Consider the following 22,918-nt stretch of genomic DNA (forward strand, 5'->3'; position numbering starts at 1 on the left):
GTTTAAGCAGAGTATATCGTCTGCACCGTTCTGACACGGGGAGGTCTAACTGTGACTAGTATGACATTTCTGACACAGAAATGCCCAAATTAGGGACTGAGGACCTACTCATTCATTCTCATTTTACAGTAAAGTTAACCGAAAAGTGAATTTAGGCACTTTAACGGTTTATAAATGCGCCCGCGTTCTTCAAAACGCAGGCTTTCCAGCAGAAAGAGGAACTTGCATTCAAGGCATTCAAAGTTGCATCATTGCGCAACTCCGGGACGAGCTTCTCGGGCTGGGATAAATCAGTTCAAAATCCTCCCTCTTTTCGTTCCTTGTGACTGGTCCGTGCCTGCGTCAATCAGGGGGAGGGGTGCGCGGCTAATTTCTATATGCCTGCATGTCAATTTAGGACTCAGATTGCGCTTCAGTGCGTGGCTGTCAGCAGCGGAGCTGTTCTGTGGACGGGCGCAGCCTCAGTTTCGGATTTTTTTCACAGCGTCTGAGACGCTCGGGACGTGCGTCTACCTGAACCTTTGTCTTTGGATACTGCTGCCACCTAAAAAGCATCCGCGCACTCCTGACTCGTGGTGTCTGTGCTTTAGAGGTGGGTTGCTGTGTAATAGACTCGCCCGAGGGAAAGACTATAGTCAGGAAACTTTTAAGGAGACTTTGGGGATACATCGCTACGGGTACATGTGCCTTATCATCTGACAGTAGCGGAGCTTTTTTTTTGTTTTGTTTGGGAAAACTCACAGAAACGTGGTTCGGATCATGTTCAGCAAGTGCTCCGTTGTGTTGTTGAACGTCCTCTTTCTGGTGCGGGCTCTCTCGGCTCACGAGTGCACGCCGTGCAATCTCCGGACTTGCCCGGTCAAGCCCCCGCACGGCTGCGAGGGCGGTCGGACCTTGGCGAGGGATCCGTGCGGATGCTGCGATCAATGCACCCGGCTGGAGTGGGAGCCCTGCGGCGGCCAGGACTGGGCGCACGGCTACTGCGCCCTGGGGCTGACCTGCGCCTCTGTCAACCAAACCGGAGCCGCCACCATACCTGAATCTGGAGTGTGTAAAGGTGAGAGGACATTCTGAACTGAATTAAAAATGATGCCATATTTATTAAGTCAAAAAAAGAACCTAGAAATGTTGTACCACAAATGTCGGTGCCAAGCCGTTAGTGAGGCAACCATCTCATTCTTATAAGTTGCTTGAAGGCATTACTATTCAAACGCCACTATCAGTGTCTGGCTGCCTGGAGCGGCTCCCCAGGTCGTAGAGGGTCTTGACTGCCAGGAGAGGAGTCATGTTCAGCCTTTATTTCTTCTCCTCAACGCCCCATTCACTCCCAGCTCAGCAGCACGACAATGCGTCTGGCAATGGTGATTTGGCACAAGGTGTCAGTTCTAGTAGGTGGTGTTCTTTTTGCTCTATTTTTCAAAGCCACATTTAGACAAAAGGGGCAATGACTCTGGATCATTGTGACCAACCCAACCTGGAATACATTGCACTTCAATGAATAAACTGCCCTTTCCTCTTCTGTGCTGTTTACACGACTGGGTTCAGAGTGTGCCTCAGAGCAATAGCGGTTTGACAGCATGATTGCAAAAGTCCACAGCAGATTTTCATTTGCGACTCTGTGACAGTGTTACACTGTTTTATTGCTGCCAAGCAGAGCTGGGCTGCTACACTGGCGGGGATGTGCTCGTTTCATGCGCAATTTGAGGAACTTTTCGAACTTCAAAGAAATGTGTGGGGTGTCATGGTCCTCACTGAGAATGAAGTAGGTAGCAGTGGCCTTCCCCCCGAGGAACAAGCAATCAGTCCACCTGCACTCTGTCCAGTCTGTTCTGGGATGATTGAAGCAGACTGACCGGACGCAGGAGAGCGTAAGCAGCTCTCCATGGGTGTCTGGATCTCCTGACCTGCCCTTCCATCATCTCTCTATGGGGTGGTCTGAGTTTGGGGTCTACAAGGGCTTACCAGGGGTCTCCGGAACCCCAGGCCATCCCAGTAGACGCTGCTGCTGATTGCGCCTTGCGTACAGGTTAGCCTGGCGTCTGGAGGGCACGTCCTCTGCAAATTAACAGCGTCAGAAAGAGCGGGAGGCCGAACGGCTCCTCTGACTGAGTCATGCCTGTTGTCTTGCCGCTCCAGGGGCCTCAGAGCACGCCGCTGACCCTCAAATCAAACACATGCATACACACAGCCTCGGTATCCCAAAGGGTCTAGGTGGGGGTAAATCAACACCTCCCAGTGTGTTTTCAGGGGCCGAGGTAGGCAGGCTGCTGGAGGCTGATCCCAGATTTCCCTCCACAGGCAGCAAGGATCTTAAAGTGATTAGACCTGCAATCAGGAGCAGGGGGTAAATGTTTCCGCTTTTCTGATCCCCCTGCTTTTCTGCTCACAGTTTTGATTTTCTGGGTGGTCAAATCTTTTTTTTTTGTGAGGAAATGCAACAACCTTGTTACAGTTGCATGTCGTATGAGAGAGACACCCAGGTCAGTCTGTCTTTAAAGCGTTACTGTTTGGGTACCGACTTTAAAGGGAAAGCTGTAATATTCTTTCTACTGTTTTTTCGAGTCCTAAAAGTGAAGATGCTGGTAAATAAAAAGAAAAGAAAAGAAATGTACAAGTAAAGTATAATATTCAAACCCCAATTGCATGAACCACAGTAAATTGCTGTACCTTCCCAAAAACCATATTAGTTATCTGAATGATGTTTTTCCATCAAAAAAATTTTGCATTTTGAGTGCAGAAGAAACACATATATAGAAAAATATGAAAAGTGAACGCAGCTTTGTGCTGCACCTCTTGAGTATAAGTGCACCTGCTCTGAGGAATCATCATCTGGTCCTTTTGCCTTATCGGACCTGCTTCACTGATCAGCTTTAGTCCAGTGGTTGTGTGTGTTTTTTTTTTCTTTTAATTTTCTGATTACACTCTTGTGTCTGACCTCCCACAACCCCCTCAGGCTCGAGAGACACTTAACATACCGTGTAACAAAATGCCTGTCTTACAGGGACGCTATGTCCACTGCACTCCTTCACATGCCTTCTACTTCTCCCTTCCTCTGGTATTATCTAACGTTTCAAAGACTTCCTTTTTAGCTCGCTATCAGCCACTGGGCCTCTAGAGGTCAGCTTTCCCATCCTGGCTCTGGATGCCAAGACAAGCAGTCTCAGTGGCTGAGAGAGGAATCCCCCTGGGATGAAGCCAGGGACCCTGGCTAGAGTCAGGCAACAACAGACAACAGATAACCAGGCTAGAACCGGCCAGGGTCAAGCTAAAGGTTACTAGGGTGAGACGGAGCAAACGAGGCTCACTAGGGTCATGCCTCAATTAGTTGATGAGACAACGTCCCGAGTGTCCAGCCTTCTTTCATTTATTGTTTTGATTCTCAACTCCTTCTCTACACATCAGATTTGGCACCTCACAGAGACAGGCGCTAGCGCCATCTCAAATGAAAACATCCTCGAGGCACAGGAAAGCCTCGGGATGGAAAAAATGTGGAGGTGAGGATCGTTTTAAGGGGAAGGGAAATCGCAGAGAAAGTCTTGCTGCGGGTTTATTGAAAAGGCTGCTTGTGCTTTGCCCGCTCGCTGGCCGTCTGGGAGAGCTATTAACAGCAGCGGCTGGCTCAGGTTAAAGGTAGAATTACCTCCGCCACTTCCACTGGCCGGTGTTTACCGCAGTGCTCGAGACCATCGTCCACACTCATGTGTCCAGAGTCATCAACACGACCCGATCTAAACTTGGAGAAAACATTTACAAGGACCGCTTTCTTTTGCCATCACATTGACTCACTTGAACAGCAAATCTATCGCAGTGAGAGATGGCCTTTTTTTCCGATAGCGGAATAACTGTTTTGAATTAATATGGATCGACATATGCGTTTTATTATCAGCTACGGCATTTAAAAGCCATGGTGTTCCATTTCCTTGCAGTGACTTTTGAGTCAACATGTTATTGCTGCTCCGACTTCTAACTGAGCATGAACGGGGTTTGTGTTTCGCAGGTTTTATTTCAGGTAGAATCACAGCACGAGTGAGGAAGACTCATTATGGAGGGCACATGTTTATGTTGGATAGTTAAACCTTTAAAATCTTTTCCTCGTGTATAGTTCTGGTGTGGGGCTGTTTGGAGAAGAAGGTATTATGATAAGCTCCAATCGCGCTTCCACGCTGTTGATTTGAGGCCTGGGGGCTAAATGCTCGGAAAGAGGTTGCTCTCTTTTACAGTTTGTCTTATCCTGTTTACTCTGCTGCCACTCTGCTGCACTTGGACAACTAGGAAGGAGGGTAATTTAGGGGTATATATGTGTTTATTCATGCGTGAATGTGAAGGGAACACTATGGGTAATGTGTATTTTGGGGCCCTTTAATCCCAGGATCTTGGTGAATATTCAGCTCACACGGCTCTAACGTGACACTATACTCCCTTGTACATTCCTTCATATTGTGGAGTTTCGTCTAAGTTGGGCTGAGGCTTGCGGTGCCAACATGGTGGGTAAGGCTCACTTGGAGAAGGAATAATGTATGGGCGCGATACAAGTGGCCTTGGCTTAGCGGAGGCGTCGCGGCGCCCAGCAGAGATGGAAACCCTGGGAGGCCCCGTAGCGTGGAACAAAAGCAAACAAATGAGTCCAGTAGATGAAGTAGTGTGGCACAATGAGGAAGGAGGAGGGACGGCGGCCCAGAAATACACTGGTCACTTCAGTATTGGTTGTCCTCACAAAATGTGTTGCAACAGAGGTCGTGAGCTGAGACAAATCCTGTTTTTTGGGTGCGTTTTGCTCTGACTATGCGTCACCCTTACATCTGCTGTTTGTTTTTAACAATTGATAAATGAGTCCAAGTTGGAATTTAATCCCCTCGTCCTAATGCTGTCCTTTCTCGTCGTCCCTTGTCCTCCTCAGTGCTTCCTGACCATCCGGACGCCGGTCTTGTGGATGAGCGCTGCCCTCTGATGACGGGCTGCGACAGAGCGGGAGGTCAGTGCGTGTGCGATGCCCGTCACTCCTGCTTGGGCACTTTCGCCTTCCCGGACCAGGAAAGCTGCATGAAAGCCAGCAAGCCAGGTGAGTCATCTCACATCGTTAAAACACATACATACGAGCAGCAGCATTTCAGCATATAATGCTATTCATTGAGAGGAGCTAATCCACAACAGATGTGGCTCGGAGGTGACTAATGCGCTACTTGCGTATCGTAGTGATGACACACATGCTAAGGCTTTGTGTTGCGGTTTCCCACTCACCCTTGAGCGGTGCCATTGTCTGTGACTCACCGATGTCTGTGGTCTGCTTGTGTCCGCCGCCGGATTTTCAGATGGTCGGAGGCACGAGCACCGGGACAGGCACCGAGAGAAGTACGTGGGGCCGTCCAACCCGGCGTGCATGTTCTCCGGCTGTAACCTGACCACCGAGGGCTGCGTGTGCGAGTCTCAGAGCTGCCACCACCACTTCGCCTACATCAACCGCAGCCAGTGTCAGGAAGCCGCAGGTAACCTTCAAATGACCTGCGAATGGAGCCGACAACCACACAGCAGACTGCTCTGCCTTTAAGCAGATGCCACAGCAAGGCTGCATTACAGAATTTAACGTTGTCCCGGGTTTAAATCTAGGCATACACGTACAGCAAAATGCACTGTAGCTTTAGTTTGGGACAAATCACCTCAGAGTGAAACCCAACATTCCTGACGTCGAAGCTCATTATGTGTGATGGGAAACATATTGTAGCTGACCAATGGAAAACCCGCGACTCTAAATTTGGTCACCTTTCGTTTTTTTTTAGCACCTTTCGCACGGCCTGTGTATTAGCACGGCATCTACACTGGCAGGTAGGGCTTCCAGGGATGGCGTGCAGAGAGAGCGGGGCAAGTAAAGGAGGAGAGGGAGGAGGAGGAGGGGGGGAACAAACCGATCAAGACTGCGCAGGTTGGCGTGGCAGGAAAACAAGAATTAAACATGCGGAGGGTGAAAGGGAGAAGGTGTGAATCTGACTGACACGAGCAAAACCGGAGAGCGGTTGCATTTGAAGAAAGGCGGCCGCCTCAGCCGCTGATGGAAATGTGGCCCGTCGGAGTTCCTCGGGCGCTGGGTACTTAAGGTGTAAGTGAACAGAGCATGAATGCTTCCCCTGTGCCTGAGGCGAAGAGGAGAATCCTGCGAATGAAATGCAAGAATGTGCGTTTACCTCCTCTCTTAGCAGCCCCTCTGATTGACACGTCTAAGTGAAAAACGGTCGTTGGCAGAGTGAGCTCAGTTTCCTCATTTGGATTGCGAGGTGTCTGGTGGATAGACGGGCGCTAAAGCGGCGACTGCCTACTGAGTGACATTTGTTAAGAAGGAGTACGTTGCCATTTAGTGAACTCACTGACCTTCTGAATATGTTTGCTAGAGCTTTGCATTGCTCGACACTCTTAGAAAAGTCTTCCTAAAGCTCGCTGACACCCGGTTTGGCGCTGAACAGATTAAGTTTAAAGCATGTGACTTTGACTGCTTGTGTTTTCGTCCCCTCTCCCGTCTCGCCCGTGGCTCCCACTGCAGCCTTCGCAAATGAAGAACGTCCCTTTAGTCGCTGCTGTGGCTGGCAACAAACTCCGGAAACGTATTTACACAGACGTATGATTTATTTAGTCTGCAAATATCAGTGAGGGTTATTACAGAGCATCAACAGTACAGCTGGGTGGATGTTTGTCTTGTGCCGTTTACGCACCAAATCCCACAGGAAGTGTGTTCATCAAACATCACATTGTTTAGACGTATCACCAAGTCTCGCCTTACAATGAAGGATAGGCCCTTCTCTGTTTTGTAATTCGCTCATCTCAAGGTCTGAGCCCAACGGATGACAGTTTAAACTTCAGCGAAAACTGTAAACAACATTTTTCAGCAGCTTATGAGTTCTCTGCGCAACACACACACACACACACACACACACACACACCACACACACGCACACCCTTCTGATGGCCCCTCATTAAGCGAGAGACAAGGATGTCTGTCGCATCTTAAAGAATACACGTGCACGCTTGTATGTGTACGCACGCGCGCTGATGTATCATCTCATGTGTGTAATCAGTATACAGTACATATGGGACCATGTGAGCCTGCGTGTCTGCCTCTGTGTTTGCGCATGTGCCTGTGTGTGATAATTATCTTGTTTGTCTAGATGTCTCGGCAGAGATTTCCCTTTGTCTGTCATGAGCAGGAGCTTCCTCTGCAACCAGACCGAGACTCTGTGGTTAGGATCCCATCTGCTCCGTCCTCCTATCGGAGTCCCAGACCCATCAACCCCTCGTTGTCTTCAGACACAAGTGCTTATTAAGATCTGTGTTAGCATGCCCCGCTGGAGTGCCACAGCGAACGTGTCCTGCGAACTTGCCTTCATGGCGTGAGAGCTCTGCTGATTGCACTCGTCTTCGTGGAAGGACTTGAAAGCAGACTGTGCGTCCCGGCATTTCAAGAAACCTCTTCTTGGCGTCGACACGAACACGGATTCGCTTCTTAGTTTCCCGTAAACTCGCACATGCTGGTGGTTTGGCTTTCTTCCACTTTCTCCCCGACTCTCTCAGCGGTCTGGTCAGTTCATCCCTCTGCTTGTGTGTCACTGTGATCTGTTTGACGCTCAGCGTCTTTTCCGCACCGCGCTCCGTCACCTGCGGACGCCTGCAGTCAAGTGCTATCGCGTTCCCCGCCGCCATACAGAGGCCTGATGTAATCCGTCCCCGTATGCATGCTCAGAGGCAACGTGGTGTGCCAGACGTATTACCCACATGTCAGGGAGGAAAGAGGATGTGATAAGTGTGGGAGAGGGAGGGGGGAGGCAGACGCAGGAAGATAGGAAATCACAACTGAAGCCAAACATTTTTGTTGAGGTATTTGTGTCCAGGCCCCAGGGTCTTGGTAGGGTGGTGTTTGGTTGTTTTACACTCCGGGATGGTTTACATATTTCATTCATGATAAGCGCCCCGACTGCTGTTTTAGAGGAATTCCCCAGCCGTTGCTCGCGGATAGGAAGAGCAGCCTTTGAATTTTGTTTAGCGTTTAGCCGATTCATAAATCTGGTGATACTAACATATGATCAAACCTAAGCTATTCCTAAGTGTCCAAAACATGTACTCGCTCGCGGGACGGTGTGAGGGAGACTTGAACTTGCGCTTCACTGTGAACGTGGTAGTTCACAAGCAGTTCATCAGACCGGGAATCGGTGCCCACTCTAATGCCGTGGCTCAAAGTGACCTTTCTTTCACAAATCCACTTGCCCACCTATGCCACCTCCGCCCTGCCTCTCTCTCTCTCTCTCTCTCCCTGCTCTTGTGAAAAGACTGTTAGTTCTGCTTGGCTGCAGCCTCTTTGCGGCAGGGCTATTACTGGCCGAGCCAGACCACCACCGGCTGGCAGGGGCACGAGACGTCTCAGCGCCGAGTGTTTGTGTGCCGCCCGCGGAAGCCGTGGCCCCCGCTGTACCCTGCAACCTGCTCGCTTTTCCCAGCGCGTGCGCATTTACGTGTGCGCCAAGAGTGATTTCACGATTTCAAAGAGGAAGCAAAACTCCCGTGTGTGGCTGTCGAGACAAAGAACTCCCCCTTAAAGGCACGTTGGGATCGCTGTCAACCCACTCACTGCTCTCGGTCAGCTGCTAAGCTAACGAGGAAGCATTAGGCCAGCAGGAAAAGCCAAAACACATACACTTGAAGTTTTAGGCCATTCCTGCATGTTAAGCTCTAACCCCTCGCTTCATTCATTAAATCTAAGCCCGAACCCTCAGTTTAATGACTCAATCATAACCATTAACAAATCAAAGTCATCTCAACTGCATCCCAAGCTTGCTCCTCAGGTTCCCAGACCCATTTATTCTATCATCATTCTTCAGCTTTTTTTTTTTTTTCTTTGAAAGAGAAAACATCCCTATGGCCAAAATCCATACATAACTCAAACTGATTCCTCCACAATGTATTCAACAGCTGTCTACAATCCAGGTCCCCCTTTGACTTGCTTTCTACATGTGCGAGAGATGAGGGCCGAGTCTGAGGGATGGTACACGTGACGACTGTTCGGTTTTGTTTTCTAGTGCTTTATGCACCGAACCCCCGGAGCAGAGCGCGTTCGACCTTTGTGTCAGAGAGAGCAATAGGCCGCGCACGGTGGTGCGTCTCTGTCCGAGGATCAGGCCTCTCAGCCTGACAGAAGTCCCTCAAGCTGTCTGTCATTAGCCTAATGAAAGGCTCAGCTTCAATGGAATGTAAACATTATATGCACACTTTAAACCCCCACACGAATGCATCGATGTGCAAATGTTCACCTACACATGGACATTACCTCACCCAAACACGCTCATTCACAGCTGCAGCGATGTAACTTGAACACTGAGGTCACTTTTTTTTCTCCTGCAAATATTTAGCCACAGAGAACGAGGCGTGCAGATGCATGGCTGCCGGCTGCTGCATGCCTACGCTCGGCTAACCCAAGCTTATAACCACCGTGTGAAGTTCCCACTAAGTGTTTCTACCTGTTGACCCCGTCTCTGCCTTTTGGCCCGGACCCCTTACCTGGACCCGCTCCTCCGTCCCCGCACGTTCTCACACGCACACATCGAACAGCGCCGACTCTCTCAGCTGGAGCTGCCGGCGGGCACGTGGCCAGGCCCCCACAGCTTTACGTGAGAGACGGCCCTGATGTGTCCCTTTGCGGACCAACCTTATAAAACCTGAGGACAGACCAGAAACCCACGGAGGGCAGCTGGACTGAGACAGCTTTGTTCTCTGCTGACTTGTTTCCAAAGTCAGTCGGTGAACAGAACTCACATTGTGCGCTTTTTCCATGAGTAAACTCAGGCTGTCAACACAGCCTCCTCTGCCTGGTTGAGCCGCTCTGGTTCGGGGGAAAGACTGCGCTCCTTGTGCCCCGACTGGAAGAGAAGAGGGGAAAAAAAAAACATTTAGAATTTTCTTTCTTCAATGAGATGCCAGAAATGTGTATTGTTTACAAAAGAGACCATTCTGTGGTAATGAGGCAATTTCCACATCTCACCTTCTCCAGACCAGCGTCAGGTGTGTGTAGGTGTAGGTGTGTGCGAGGGTCACGTTTTGTTGCAGGTTGTCCAGTCTTTGCTGTCGCACAATAGTTATAAAAGAGCACAATGTTGCCTGATCTGCAAAAAGAATTTATCAAGCATGCCAAATCGGGTCTTTTGTGTTTGTGTAAGTATGGTTCTGTGGTCACTGACTCACTAATTGCAGCCATCTATGCAAAGAGACAGAACACAAACAGCGCATGATAATGTCCACTTGCTGCTGACTTTTCCCATTCTCTCAGTCTGCCTGTTGTGCCTGTGATTGTGCCAGCAGAAAAATTATATTAATTGGACCTGCAAGGGTTGGACCATTTCCACGGATGGATACAATTCTGTTCATTTGAATGACAATGGTGTGTCTGCCAGCTGCTTTTCCCAGCGCACTCTAACCCCAGCCATTATCACGACTGAAAGCGTAATCGGCCTTCTCTGGGCTGCGTACAATACACAGAAAGTGTTTTTCAGTGCGGAACCTTGTGCAAGATTGTCCCAGGCTATTTTCTTCTGTGGCTTTTAAGAAGCTTCAGGCTTTCATATGCAAAACCCGTCTTCAGCCGAGCAGCAGCAGACTGCATTAGACTTTATTGGAAGTAAAACATTTGCCAATCAGCACGTCCAACTGAGGTTTATTTAACTCCAGCACAGGAATTAGGCCAACGACCGTTAAAGAGTTGCAGCCTCCCTTAATTTAGGGGGTTTCCTTCATTTTCTATGACACTATTCAGCTACAAAGTTTATCAATGAGAGCTTTGTGGCGGGCCCTCACTGTTCCCAGGTTGCTTGAGTAAACAGTACAGTACAGATACCTCACACTCCTGCTGTATTTATCTGGAGCCAGAAAAATTCAATGTTTCCCTTATCCTCAATTTCATCTGTCGGTTATTTAACCCCCGCCCACTGAAACACAGTTAGCCACAGTCCTCTCCTCCATGTTTATTCTGGGTTAGGCAGACATCAAACGGCTGCTCGACTTCAGTGTCAGCACCAGGTCAAACCAGAGAATTCATATTTTAAAACCAAAATTATTACGAATATACAGTATGAATAATGGGTCTAATTTGGGGGTTCAGGACATTCAGAGCAGAACGAACCACTATTAGGACAACAAGGGGTCTGGACCCTGGACGGCTCGACAGTTCAGTTTCACCGTCTGGTGGCAAAACTCGGAGGGATCCATTTACCGATCCTCAAATGTCACGGATGAGGCACATCCTCAGAGAGACTTGTGTTGCGCCATGGAGCCAGCGCCAGTCTGGGAAGGCCATCAACAGAACTCAGCCTCTGGAAACATTACCAAAACCCCAAAGCACTGTTACGCAACCTCAGCATGTATCCTTCCCTCTCCTCAAAAACCAGATGTATGCGAAGATTGTCAAGTATTTCTCATAACTAAATCATAATTTAGCTTTCTTGTAAGGCAGTCATTTGTTAACACATTTTCTCGTTTAAAGGGAGAATTAAGCGCGATGTGCAATTACCAGATTTTCCCCATTCCCATCCCTAATCCCTGCACTGCTTACGGCCGCCTTTTTGCTCTTTGTGACTTTCCTGCTCGAGTGCCGCGCAGAGTGCGTGCCTGCTGCACTTTCATCAGGGAAACTGGGAAATGACTCGGTGATTGACAATCACAAGACAGGACGTGAGTGTGCTTTCCACTAAATCGCTCTTCTGCCTGCCCTGTATTCATTACAGTGACACGGCGAACCAAAATAAACACGTCCCCTTTAGTTTCAGTAATCCGATCTTTGTAAGGTAGCTACTGTTCCCATACAATATCTGCTAAGAGAGGCGCTCCACTTTTCTTTTCCTGAACGGGCTCCAAAATACATACTGAGGCCCTTGCCCAGATTACCAGTACCCCCGCACCTCTACCTCCCACCCCCCCTCACCCCAACAACGGGTATCCGAGGTATTATGCTGGCTTTTGCAGATGAATAGACAAATGTGTCCTGGTACGCTAAGTGACGAGAGAGATTCTGAACTGCCGAGAAAAGAAAAGCTCTGTTGAAGTTTGGCTGCTATTAATGAGTGTTTTATGAGCGTTAGGGGCTGTTTGGTTTGTGAGCCAGCCGAGTCAGGCCGGGTGGGATCAGAGGCCCGCAGACAGGTTATGCCTTGTCGAGAGAGAGAGAGCAGCGTTCTTATTTCTCTGACAAGATGCCGTAAAGCTGTCACGGGCTCAAGTGGGGATCTGATGACTGTGTGCAGTTTGCGTTGGGCGACTGTGTCAGCTGAGCGCCGAGCCTGTAGCCCGAGTAACACGAGTGGCACAGTTTTGAAGTGGCTCAGCTGACGCTACAAGCAAGCAAGCAGCGCTCGCACGCACATGCTCAGACGTACACAAACATACGTGCAGGCACAGAAAACACACTCCCTCCTCTAAGAGAGCGCCGCTGGCGCAGTCACAGAGCAGTCGAAGGTGATGCGCAACACTGTTTATCCAACCCTGGCATTTTAATGTGAACATGTCTGTTTCCTTCTCTTTTATTTTACAGAGGAGCTGAGGTGCGCTGGGGTGAAGTGTCCCTCTCTTCAGGTGTCCTCTTGCCCCAAGGGTTCAGTCCTGACCAAGAGCTACACGCCCCCTGCTGGTTGCTGTCCCTCCGTGCCACCCCAGTGCACTTGCGACTTCCGTGCCTGCCACAAGCCTCAGTGCCCGAGCGGGCAGCACCCCGTTCCACTCAGCCAGGCCAGCGGTCAGCCAGGAGACTGCTGTGATGTCTTTGAGTGCCAGAAAGGTGACTCGCCGCACTACACACTTTGATCGCCCTCCCGCCAGGAGTAGCAATTACACAGTTGGTGTGAGAATTATCATTTCTGAGGAGGGCAATTATTTCCCTCAGAGTAAGCTATTTCTCCCTGCTGACCAAATGTCCACAGGAAAAAGGAAAGTTGCTGATGGCGTAATTACTGTTGTGCTGTTTATCAGGCTGGGCAAATGCCCCTCAGTGTTGAGGACCACGGTTCAAAGACATTTTTCCAGGGACATTTTTCCACACTTCACATGCCTAAAGGGATGCTAATTATAACGGGTGGTTTAAAGCTGATGGCTGATCTGAAACACGGCCGTGCAACAATTCTCCCACCTGGTCTAAAAGGGATGCGGGGAAAAGGGAGCAAAAGAAAACTGAGATTTCAGTTGGCCTCTTTCGTGGCGCGGAAGGAGAGTCAGGAAGGGGCAGGGAGGGGACCTGTGGTACTGGTCTGTTTACTCTACGCTCCCAAAAAATATTCGCTGTTTTACCAACAGAACAAATTCCCATTCTGGCCCTTCCACATGTATAAATGAGTGCCGTGTCCCGGAATTAATGGACTTAACAAGCCCAGTGACCAGAAAAGTGCTTAGGCTACAAATTTGCTCAACAGAAGTGCAGTGTCAAAGGGTTCCTGTCTGGTCACACGTCCAAAGGGAAAAGGTTCAACAGTTCATTGATGGGAATGCTTTTTATGTGCTCCAGTCTGCCAGTGGGGAGGGTAATCGAGTCCGGCAGGCCGGCGGGGGCTGAATGGCAGCCGTGGGGGCCATGGGATCAGTGTTTTGATAACAAGTGTCTGCTGCTCTTTGGGCCTGGGGCTTGATGCCTTTTGTGCTCCTCTACTGTCCGTTAGACCTGCATGACTGCATGCCATGTCAGAAAGCTCCACGGACAGAGACACGGACAAGGACACGCACTGGACGCCCCGGCAACACCCTCTACCCCCTGTCTTGCAGAGGCCTCTAAAGCGCTGGCGACAAATACAGCATCTCCTAAAGTTGCTTTCAAATGGCATACCTTCTAATGGAACACATTTCAACACGCCCCTGCATTGTCTCTCGTGGTGAGGCTTGGACTGATTAACTTGTTTCCATTGCCCACTTGGCAAGGGCCGGTTTAGTCGGGGTCAGTGTGTGTGCGTGTGTGCAAGCGGCAATAAGCTCCACCTGTGTGTTTTGGCCCCCACTCTGCTCCGCTGTTGGCTGAAGAGCCGCTTTATCTGTGTGGCAGAGCAGACCTGGCCGCGCTGTCCCGACCTGATGTCATCTGATATTTCAGATGATCAGCTTCATCCTGTTGTTCATCAGCGCTTGGCACACACTCTCCACATGTCCCCCCGTAGTCAGCCGTGGATGCGGGGGAAAGTTGCGAACTGCACATGTTCTGTTGAGATTTATGACGGTGTTAGGCAATAAGGCTGAGATCACTGCACTAATGGTTCTTGGGGAGTTCAGCTTGACGTCGTTATAAACACGCAGCCGTGTCCTCAGAAGTTTGATAAGTGGTTGTATTAGTGACATGAGTTAAGCTTGTATTTCTGCACTGCTAGTTTCTAAATTCATCGCTGGAAAGATGATTTCAATTAATCAAACCAATATTTGTCTCTGGGGAAAGCCACATATCTCCCTCGCTTTATTTGCCTGCGAACCACAAGAAGCACCAGAATGACAGGCCATTATGAATGATTTAGACAGGCCTGGGGTCAGCGTTTTATGGTTCATCCATCTCCACATCCAATCCTCACCTCAATTTAGAGAAGACGGAGCATCACAAAGCATGACTGGAATTTAGTCTCTGTGCCGCAAGTTGTTTTAGGGATTACCATTAACAAACACTGCGGAAATCACATGTGCGCATCCCCTCATGTGACTTCCTATTGCTTCTGTGAGCGTTAAAAGCCCGCCGCCTCGCCTTTTGATATCGGCCAGCTGAAGTGCTTATTGCATTTTCTCTGCTTGGTTTTGCTGCACGCAAAGCAGGGCGGCAGGAATACGGAGCGAGATAGGCGAAGCCAGAAAACAGGCAGGGACGAGAGCAAAAGCTCGACAAATCCTCGCTCCGCTTTCAACTCGGCTTGCGCACCTGCTTTGTATTAAGAGCGCGGCCTTGGTTGTCGGGAGGCACGGGGTCACTGGCGTAGACGCTTTGAGTCTGATCTCGAAAGGTATGGTGTGCAGATGCCGCCGTGGCCCTCGCTTGCATTTATGGAAACCGCTGCCCCGAAATCTGCCTCCATCTGTGGAGTGGATTTCCTGGCCTGGCTAGTCTAGCTACTCTTCCATGAGTCTGGAGGCTCTCTTACATAACCACATTATCTCACTTCCTTTGGAGTGTGTTTGATCAAAAGTTACTGTGTGGTTAGTTAAGATGTTATAATGTTGAGTCACCCGTACCACTGTGGTACATTTGGATGTGTAATCTAGTGTTACCACTGAGATGTCACGCTGTAATCATCCCACTCTTTTGACCACAAAAGTACCATGATCAAATTAGAATGACTAATCACATTTGCTTGATTTTTACATAGAAAGTGACTTTTTAGCCTTTTCTCCTCCTGGCCTCCTCCTTTACACACACACAAACACACGCACACACATTCATGCACAAAGTCAGATACTTTTTTGTTGTCTATGCACAAGATCAGATTTTGGTTTTCCGATGCCGTAACAAACCTCATTTTATTTCCTTCTTAGGGGCAAGGCAGCTAAAAGAGCCTCTTTAAGCCTTGATACTTTCTGGATAGACAGGCCAGAGCATTGATTCACTCCACCTGCCACCAGCATACGGAGCCCAGATTCTGCCAAAGCCTTGGACCCACTATGGTTTCCTTTCATTCTGCTCTGCAAGAGTCCAGAGTCTTTTCAAGGCTTGATAGATCCCTGTGAAATTCCTCCTCATGGACCTCACTTCATTGTCTGCCATTTCCACCCCACAGACCTAATGTCAGAGTCTTCCTCCGGCAGCCTTTGGTTGAGATAAACATTTCCATCAATAATAGATAACGAACAGATGTTTATGAGATTTTTATTGACTGTATACAGTTGTGACAGCCTCTCCCTGATTAAGCTCGACATTTCCAATAAAGATGCACATTTTTCCCCTCAAGCAGTCATGATGAGGATGTTTTGGCATTAATCTTGTCCAAATGTGGAGGACACACAGCAGAACGGTCATTTATCAACCGCAGAGTGTCTTAAGCCTTGCTATTCCTACATTGAGTACAGTTTAAAATTGGCAGTGTCTGTATGATTCTTCTTCCCATTGTTCTTCTCCTTAGTCTCTCCCAAGTGTGTCCACAATGGAAAGGAGTTCACTGAGGGAGAGGTGTACCGCATGGACCCCTGCTGGCTGTGTCAGTGCCGGGGAGGAATCTCCTTCTGCTCCAAGGCAGAGTGTGCAGAGCTGGACTGTGAAAACTTCTACATTCCTGAGGGCGAGTGCTGCCCTGTCTGCATAGGTACGCACGTTTACCTTGTCATTTTATTAAAATACGGCAGCTTAGTACACCATCTAATAGGGGTACAGCTGTGTTTTTGAGGCTAACATCATAGATTTAGATGTGGCATATGTGAGAAGGACTGGAAAGCTGGCGCTGCAAAGATAGAGGAGACATCAAGAGTGGTCTTGCCTGATCCTGCCTAGTAGTAGTGGTCGTAGCTTAATGGCTTCCTCACAGCTTCCACAGGTGGCATATAATAGGTGCACCAGAGAATCAGGCAGGGATTAATTTCCCTTGAGGTGAACATTAAAACTTTCTTTTAGTGTGTATGCCATTGCTGTGTAAAATCTGGATTTTTGCATAATGGGGGTGGTGCACTTGTGCAAACACATGTGCTCAAAGCCAGGTACTGACCTCTGATATGTGTATTCAGGATTGTTTTTAAATACATGCCTTGCAGCGCATATGGCCGCCACATTATAGTCTCCCAGAAGTAGATGGAGACGGTAGCCAGCTTTGGCATCTGCATGCGTGGCTACAGTTGATCAGATGCATGAGGGAGGAGATCATGTTAGGTCAGTGTTGGAGGTGCACCTGTAATGTGCCATCAAAAATAGCATGGAATGCTTTCATCTTTTGCTCATGGAAAGCTGTTCTTCCTTACTGCATGACTCACCATGGAGAGCATTGGATGCAATGTTTAATATGGATTAAGAAATGTAATAAAAGTTACCTGGTTGTGATTATACTTAAAGTTGCACTTAATCAGCAACATTCCTCTATGCTACCTTTTGAAAGAGGTTACTTGTAATGATTAACCCGCAGATAATTATCACCAGATTCTGACATTCCACTTTGCTATACAGAGCTCATGTTTTTGGTTTTACTGTAGAGACATTAAAGCTTTGAATGCTGCCTGCCCTGCATCATACATTTGAGACACAAGTTTTCAACTGGCTAGTGATGACAGCGTAACATTTAGCAACTGAAGAAATATTGTTTCTGCATTTTGTGTAACCAAAAATGGAACTAAATAGACACTGAATATGGAACGCACAGGTCCAAAACTATCCTAATGTTGCTATATGTCTGTTGGACATGTTGATGCTAGCACTTGCTAGCTGAAATGTGGGATAATAACAAGGGAATGTAGGTTTAATTAAGAAGAATCTTACCAAAATAAACCCTGTAGTCATCTGCATATTACATAAACATATGACTGTCTTTCTTCTAGACTGTACGCAAACCAAAATATTCTACGATTGCAGGAAGTCTAGGTTTCAGGATATTTGCAGCTTGGCCCGTACTGGGGACAAACTGGATACAGTTTCTTTATAACATTCACTGTACAACATACAGAAAGAAAAATAGGTCCCGTCCAGGTTAATCGCAGCCAGATGGGCTTTCATAGTCAACACTCAGCTGGGATCAGACAGGACAAATAGGACTCCTGTGCAAAGCACACAGCAACCTTCCTCCCACTCGAACTCATTTAGCAAGCTGTGCCAAACACACAAACACACAGAAATATGTACACACCTTTGTTTCACACCGACGCAGAGAGAAAACGCTGAGTCCACCTTCTAACCTGCCTCAAAAACGATTTAAACTGTTTATAGTAAATGGGGGGAGAAAGGGTTCTGAGAGTTGGTTGCAGGCATCATGCGTCACGTCAAGCTGAGCAGAATGGCTTCACTGATTGGCTTTTAAACTTTATGGCACCTACTTAAGGCTATAGGCTACAGATCTAAAAAAAAAAAAAAAGTGCTGTGTTTGTTTTGGAGTGAAATTTATGGTATAATACGCTGGCGTAACCTTCAACCTCATGGGCAACAGTCGAAACTCATATTGACGAGTTCAAGTTTTTAACCGAGAAGTGAGTGGACACCGTGGGGGTCAACCTCTCTGAATGTCATAAGCCTCTCTTTGTTACCAGTTACCAAATCTCTCTGAGGACAACACAGTAATATCCCAAACTGTCTCAGTTATCCTCTAAGCCCCATGCAAACATTTATTAATACCTTAGTCATCTAACATTCAACAGTAATTTCTCTGCAGCTCTTGGTCAAGGGCCTGTTTCCCATCTTGTTAGCTCCCTCGTGGGGTATCTTGCTTCCTACTGCTCTATGTCCTGCTAATTTGATCCCAGTAGAGGGTGTAGCGTGAGACACAGAGGACTCTAGCTTTCAATTTAATTTAATAAGGTTCATTCATGGTAGCCAAACCAAGCTATACATGTGAGCTGAGGATCACCTCCTCTCTCATTTGATTCCCGAACACCCAATGTGAGTTGCTGTTTCTTTCCTCTCAGATGTGGAGTTGCTGTCGATGGACAGCACCAAGGCCAGCTGCTGGGTGAACAATAAGCTGCGAGCCCACGAGGAGCAATGGAAAGAGGATGACTGCACCTTCTGCCAGTGTGTGGATGGAGAGCCGCACTGCACGGCCATGGCCTGCAAGCAGAGCTGCCAAAACCCTGTGAAGATCCCTGGAGAGTGCTGTCCATTCTGTGAAGGTACAAAAACATTGTCTTTTATACGTATCAAGTCTAATATAAAACTAATATCTATATGAGCTACACATAGCCCACATACCACATATGTGAGAGGCTCCTGTGGTTGTGCTGCTCTGCTACAGAGGCCATGTCTGCATGGGCTCATTAAAGGGGAGGCCATGGAGCATTCTTCGAGCTGCAGGGTCCTTTGTGTTCCTTTATTACCCCTGCCCACCAAAATGAGACCCACCTGTGTGTGAGGCTACAGCATGCTTTTAACGCACGAGGCTGCATAATTGCAGTGGATCCTTTTTTTTTTTCTTTTTTCAAGTGTAATTAGTTACAGCTCGTTGGGCCTCTCGTCCCGCTGAATGTGGCAAAGGGCGTTTGATGGGAGCAGCGATGGCGCATTGCATGTGTGTGTTTATGCGCCCCATCCTCCTTTATTGCGGCTTCACAACAAAGCAGGCCCAAGTTCAAGAGTGTTTTTGCACTGCTTGAGTCTGACATCAGTTCAGTGCTCTGGTAGTCCTTGAGCAACATGCTCTTCAGACACATTCGACGAATTAATGGGAGACAGTTCCACACAATAAGATGGAGAGGCATAATCCCCTTTACAGTGCGACCCACCCTGGTGTAATTGCTCTACATTTATCTGTAATTACTGTTTATAAGTAGAACAGCGTAAATAGGTAGCTATTACAGTTGGCACAAAAAGCACGGATGAAGTATTGCACCTGAGGGGCATGGAGCAAACATATATCAAAAACAGAAATAAATTCATAACAGCGCAAGATTCTCACCCTCCATCCTCTCTCCCCAGAGCCTTCTTACGAAACAGTTAGCCCCATGCTGTGCCCCCCACTGGAAAACTGCTCTCTGTCAGGGAACGAATGTCCCTATGGCTTCCAGCAAGACCAGAATGGATGTCTTCTCTGCCAGTGTCTCAACAGTGAGTTCACTTTCCTCTTCATGTCGAACCTAAAGAGTTAAACTCTCAGGGAATGAGGTCAGTTGATACATTTCTTCTGGCATGCTGCTTCTTGCCGTTTTGCAAAAAAGTGGCCATGCAACTCTCTGTTTACTTATTTGCTCATACTGATGTTGTTTTGACAGCAGCATAGACATGTTGGTATCCATCACAGCGTATATTTGTGTTCATGAAGGAATGTCCCATTAACTCAGATTTATTTATTTAACCCTAACCCTAGTCCTAACAGTATTCATACTGGGGTCCAAGTATTCACACTTTAAACTTAAAGCATAATACAATAACATACAATCCCCACAATTAACCTCTCACTTAACTCTTGCAGATGACTCCTGTCCTGACCTCAGAAAATACTGTTCCCTGCAATGCCCAATGGGATACGAGAGGGACGATTTTGGCTGCGAGGTGTGCGAGTGCAGTATCCCAACACACAAGTGCCGACCTTTGACCTGCACTAAGACCTGCCCCTATGGATATGTGTAAGTACTCACACTGAGCCGAAGGGTCTCTCATCCCCCAGGTCTAGCTGCTCATGTGGAGTAAAGGAAAAAAAGTAGTTCAAAATCAGTTTCTGGATGGAAGTCTTCCTATTCCTCTTCGATTCTGAAAGCAATTTTACTCCAGCCACTTCTTCTTGGGAAAATAACAAGCACAATGTGTAATATTATGAAGAAGGAAGAGTAACAGGCTATTGCAAAAGTAGTTTGGCATCGAAGATCAAAAGGCCTACCTTGGTGGCCAATACCAGGTTTAAAATCTAGCGTGTGTTTGTGCGTGAGTAATTTGCTGTGAGGTCCACACTACCCTCTCTGTCCCCCCCGTGCAACCCATCTCCTCCTAATTCCATTTAACCCGATCAAACATCTGGAAGCGCTCTCTACCGGGATGCTAGGTCCCTCGGCACCACTCTCATTTCATAAATCATCACCCTGTCTCAAAACAACGATCAAAAACACATCAGGACAAAGGGCGGCCTTCGAGAAAACGTATACAGTTGGGGTCCTTCTGATATCTGAACCATGGTCTCCGCAGCCACGGTTTTAAGATGGACCCAATATGTGAGGAGAGAAAAGGAGAGGGGACTGTGAGGAGGATCCTGCTGGGAAAGAGGAGCAGGAAGTACTGGCTTTATCCTTCATAAGCAGCTGCTCAGATCCAGCCTCAGAAGTCTGAAATCCTCTAAGAGCTCGCCAGTCTGACAATGCAAATCTGTCTTCTCACACAGGACCTCCGCATGTAGCCGCCACAGAGAAACAAAACACAAAAGATCTTTGTGTTTGCACTGGATGTATTGATGACATCCTGTGAGTATTGTAATGCCAAAAACTGACAGCGCTGACGTCCAGAGCAGCATGAATGTAAACTGAAACTACAAACGGAGTAGTCCGTTCAACTGGTTGTTGTTTTTTAGTGTGGTTGCTGTCCCCGGTAGCTCAAAATCATCACTGTGACCACATAAGTCATGAATGACATTCTTACGGCCATCACAGTTGCGGCACACTGGAAATTATGCCGAGGCAGCAGTCCCAGGTCAGGGGGCATGCAGTGTCTCCCCCCAAGCCCCTCTATCCCCCTGGAGCCCAAAACGCTGCTTGGAATTCCACACGCCATCTTTAAACAAAGCCTCGCTCTAAGGCCGCAGCACTCTCGGCCTCTGTATTTGTACAGCGAGGCTCTGGCCAGCCCCTCACGTTGTTGTGATTTCAATAGCTATTATTGCTGTTTCAGCACGGATAGGCTCGTCGGTTTGCTGAGTGTCCTTTTTATGGGACGCAGCACCGCATCGGGGGTTCGAGCGCTTGTTCCGTTCATGTCACCGTGGGAGATGAAGATTAATAGAGTAATTATCCGGGCTTAATGAGGCCACCGCATAAAACGGGAATCATCAGTTACCTGCAGGGAGAGACGGAGAGGAAGTGGCTGAGTGAGAATGAATGAGTCACGGAGGGGTGGAGAGGGAGTCGAGAAGGAGAGAAGTTTAGACACGGGTCACTCTTTCATCTGGGCTTTGACGATTTATCGACCTGCAGCTCATCCATGTTTTATTAGGCAGATAATTGGATCCAACTGGTCTATTTCCAGCATGTGCAGCTTCTGCACGTTTTACGGCTTCTCTCCCTCTCTGTGCGTGAGGATATCCCTTTCACGTTGTTTTGAAACTTATTTCCTGGTCAGTCTAGTGAAACGATCTCCTAATTTCCAAATCAGCTCACATGTGACCGTCAGGACTGTTTTCAACTGTCTGCGTTAGGTCTGGCTGATGCTCTCATATGTCTGCCAGAGGATTTCGCAATAATAAGGATGGCAACGGGGTGAATTGAAAGCATCTGAATTGGCTTTAGATTGCCTCTTTCGGAACCCTTTGGTTGGTATGATGTGCAAACCATAGGGCTCTCACATGTTGGCCTTTTATTTGCACTTCTTCAAAGGCAGCTTATGTAAAGAGGGGAAAGCAGGTCCAGATGTTGATTATTCCTTCCTTTAGCATTCTTGACTTGGGTTTCACTGTATCACAACACCGCGTTGATCCGCAGATCATGGCAAAAATCCTCCACGTGAAGCAATTCGAAACACTTTGTTTGAGCCGCACGGGGGTGGGGGGGTTATTGTTCGCTCCCCAGCTCTCGCGTTTTATCAGTTTTATTTGTGCGTGCCTCCTCATGTGTATGCTTGTGATCCCGCAGGAGGAACAAGCATGGCTGTGAGATGTGCCGCTGCGTCAAGTGCCCTCCCTTCACCTGCGACAAGCACTGCAGCAACGGCTACCGACAGAACAGGAAGGGCTGCTCCATCTGCATGTGTAAAGGTAAACTGAGCTCTGGCAGGAATCAGATGCTTATCACGGTCGAAGATGTGCCATGTGTGAGCCTGTATCTGGTTTCTTCTTTACTACAAGCTTAAACATGCCTGGATTATGAGATGGTTGCCAGTGCTGCTGTGAAATATTTCCTCAGAGATGATTAAAAGTACCGATTTCTGCCTAACTAGTGATAAACTTTACTGAAAAGGTAAACCTTATTACATATTTAAACATGGGTCCTCCACAAGGTCTGAGCTCAAGCTATATATATGGTTTAGTATAAAAGGGGAAATGGGGGGCAATGCTTAGGAATGTCCCGATCCTGAGCTGCCGCTTTGATTTCCTCTGACCTTTTGCTTTTAATGAGACTTCTCTGCGCTTGT

The 22,918-nt window shown here is 48.0% G+C and overlaps 1 protein-coding gene across 3 annotated transcripts in view; it reads left to right on the top strand.

The window, feature by feature from the left end:
• The first annotated feature begins 390 nt into the window (after nt 1–390).
• crim1 (cysteine rich transmembrane BMP regulator 1 (chordin-like)) overlaps nt 391–22,918 on the top strand; it is a 30,162-nt gene continuing 7,634 nt past the window's right edge. For 2 of the 3 annotated variants that reach the window (XM_047610581.1, XM_047610582.1), the window contains exons 1-9: nt 391–1,057; nt 4,898–5,059; nt 5,310–5,483; nt 12,551–12,793; nt 16,089–16,268; nt 18,562–18,765; nt 19,568–19,696; nt 20,061–20,214; nt 22,420–22,541. In XM_047610581.1, coding sequence (XP_047466537.1) covers nt 760–1,057; nt 4,898–5,059; nt 5,310–5,483; nt 12,551–12,793; nt 16,089–16,268; nt 18,562–18,765; nt 19,568–19,696; nt 20,061–20,214; nt 22,420–22,541 — 1,666 coding nt within the window. In that variant the 5' untranslated portion in view covers nt 391–759. The remainder of the gene's footprint in view (nt 1,058–4,897; nt 5,060–5,309; nt 5,484–12,550; nt 12,794–16,088; nt 16,269–18,561; nt 18,766–19,567; nt 19,697–20,060; nt 20,215–22,419; nt 22,542–22,918) is intronic. The other variant, XM_047610583.1, reaches the window with a different exon arrangement.

Source organism: Mugil cephalus, chromosome 17 (assembly GCF_022458985.1).
Source record: "Mugil cephalus isolate CIBA_MC_2020 chromosome 17, CIBA_Mcephalus_1.1, whole genome shotgun sequence".
Lineage (NCBI taxonomy): Eukaryota > Metazoa > Chordata > Actinopteri > Mugiliformes > Mugilidae > Mugil > Mugil cephalus.